This window comes from Camelina sativa, chromosome 1 (assembly GCF_000633955.1).
Source record: "Camelina sativa cultivar DH55 chromosome 1, Cs, whole genome shotgun sequence".
Lineage (NCBI taxonomy): Eukaryota > Viridiplantae > Streptophyta > Magnoliopsida > Brassicales > Brassicaceae > Camelina > Camelina sativa.
In genome coordinates this window covers 7939572-7942509 of record NC_025685.1, presented here as the reverse complement: position 1 = coordinate 7942509, position 2938 = coordinate 7939572, and the positions used below count along the sequence as shown (strand labels likewise).

Genomic DNA, 2938 nt, shown 5'->3' with positions numbered 1-2938 from the left:
AAAAAAAAAAAAAAAAAAAGAAGAAGAAAAGGAAAAAATGCATTTCCTTTCTTTAGACATACACAATAGCCTAACAAATTTCATCGTTTGACATACACGTTCTATCGTCGATTTCATGGCTTCTTAAAAATTTCATGACATAGTTGATTAATCAAATTTAGATATTCTATTTGCGAGAAATCCACTATATTCATATAACACTCATATCCCGAGTAATTTTTGATTTAGTATATAGAAAACGAGAAATTAAAAGGTATTTAAAGCATTCAACTGGAAGCTTGGAATATAATTACTCCATGCTATAAGTAAATTCTAAGATTGGAAGAAGAAACAAAAGCCGTAGTCTAAGAAAGATCTGGTTTTATGTCTTTGTTTTTATAATTTTTAGCCAAATTTAACATCGTTGGACTCCGAATCAAATCCTAAGTGTAAAACTAAGCATGATGCTTCAAAATCATGATACAAAGACACTAATTGGACTTAAGGTACACCACTACTAATGAACAAATCAAAGGAGGAGTTCGGCTAAATTTACAGAAAACTGAAAAGACAATTCGTATAAGCCCAATAAACGATTTAAAAGAACAAGCCCATTAAGGCACCCCCGAAAAAAACAACTAGGGTTTACTACATCTACATGTGGCCGTCGGTATATAATACACCCACCTCCACTACAACTTGGGAATCTGAAAGTTTAGTCAGTGTTATGTGATTCAATCTTTAGGTCTCTGATTCGTGTACGTGTATGTGTATATGTGTACATGTTTGTATGTGTTAGATGTTGATTAAGGCAGCACGTCACTGATGCGCTTGAAAAAGTGGTGCTTTCGGTCCTTTTAGTTGCCAAAACTGAGAAATCTTTATGTTTTCAGGAGCACTAATGCTTTCGTTTGCCCTTGTACTTGGGCTTATGAACTCAGTAGCTCCTACATTACTTGTTCCTCCTCTTTCAATATTGTATTTTGCGTCTTTCATATATCATAGGCAAAAAAAAAATATGAAGCTTGATCATATATATACGTTGAAGCACTTACAAAACCAAATTCAGATTATTAGATTCCTTAGTGTTTCTTGAAAAAAGGACCTATTAGCAGTGCTAACATGTCCTGTGCTGTTAAATCTCTGGTTCCTCCTTGAGATGATGTTGCAATGTTTGATTCAGACATTGATGAAAGCCCTTGATCCTCTTTGCTTGTCTGGACCACTTCATCACTTTGGACATACTGCCATTAATGGACATACTGCGATTAATGGTTTAATTGTAAAAAAGAACATGATTAGTGTAATTAAAGTAAAATTCACAAATATATAATCAGTAAAAAAAACTTTGGAACTAATTTACCTCATGAGCAAAGCTTAACAAGTCATCAACAGTGAGATCTTGGTTTTCTAAATCAGTCATGACTGGTTGAACCATCTCCGACCATCATTATTGCTACGCTTAGCTTCATCTCCAATCTTCATACGAGCTCGTTTAGGTTCATCTGAATTGAGATTTAAGTCTTTCTCTTTGGGTTTTACGTTTCTTCTCGGTCTTTTCTCAGCCTTTGGTTTGGGAGCTTCTTCTGGTTCTGATACGTTGCGTGGATCAGTTGCTTCACCGGTGGAAGCGCCACCGAGCATCCACGGTGGTAACCGCCTCATATTCCCTCCGCGTGTGAATTTCTAGAAACTTAATTTTAATTGGTAAATTCAGAAGTCTGATTATGGAGAGCAAATAAATCATTTTACACTGGATGACCTCATCCCTAATGGGCTAATTCAAGGCCTTCTTGTTTCCTTAAATTTTTTACACGGTTTATACATAAGGATACAATTAGCCCATTAGGGTAAAAAATACAAAAATATAACTACAATTCTCCATAGGCGCCACTTTTCTCGGACTCGGAAAAAAGATAAAAAAGCTATGATCAGTGACACCATAAAAGTTTGATACTCTGTTTTTCATTTGCACTCATGCTCTGTTTCTCTTGCGTCTGCATCCAAAGAGGCAAAACGTGGCCAAGATCGGGCTATTTCTCAGACATTTCCACCTGAAAACAGGTAACTGCTAGTTTAAGTGTTTACCCGTTATCCGTCATCTTCGCATACAGTTTGATTCCCCGGTGGAATAGGATGAGATCATGAAGTGCCTTTGACATGTGTCCAGATCTCAACCGTACATAGAGAAATCTTAGAAAGAAAGAAACCTCTCATAGTCATATATATCCGGAAGATACATGAGAAGAAAAGTAAAAAGGTTACTTGAAACACAAGTAAAACGATGATATCCAATCTTCCAAGGGATATGGCGGAGGAGGTGCTTTCGAGGCTTCCGGTGACATCTATGAGAGGAGTGAGATCTACATGCAAAAATTGGAACCGTCTATCCACAAATCGGAGCTTTACAATGAAGCACATCGGTAAAGCCAAAGCAGCAGCAAAGAATTATCACAGGAAAGAGTTTCAGGTGGTCATGATGATCCAATATAGGGTTTTTTAATTCAGCGTCAATCTCCTCAACCCATCTATAGACTGTATAGGTAAACTTGTTAGCCTAGACGACGTTGCAGATCGTGTAGAGATATCTAAAATCTTTCACTGCGACGGTTTACTGTTATGCATCACCAAAGACAGCTCTAGTCTTGTTGTTTGGAACCATTGTTCGGGGCAAACCAGGTGGATCAAACCTTGGAATTCTTACCACAAATTGTTCGACGGGTACGCTCTAGGATGCGAAAGGAAGGACAAGTTTCGTAGCTACAAAGTCTTGAGATTTCTTGATGATTACGACTCTAGAGTGAAGGGCCGACTTCGTGAGTTTGAAATCTATGATTTAAACTCTGATTCATGGAAGGTTGTTGATGTCAATCCCGACTGGGATATAGAGTATCATCAGCGTGGTGTGTCTCTCATGGGAAACACTTACTGGTTTGCTTACGAGAAGCTTCCAACTGCA

General features: G+C 37.6%; 1 protein-coding gene and 1 pseudogene across 1 annotated transcript; one reads left to right on the top strand and one right to left on the bottom strand.

Moving 5' to 3' along the window:
• On the bottom strand, positions 704–1710 carry LOC104782762. The gene is given in 3 exon segments (XM_010507783.2): positions 704–1223; positions 1343–1432; positions 1435–1710. Coding segments are annotated over 3 exon segments (462 nt in total). The 5' UTR covers positions 1645–1710; the 3' UTR covers positions 704–1061.
• LOC104782753 overlaps positions 2264–2938 on the top strand; it is a 1715-nt pseudogene continuing 1040 nt past the window's right edge.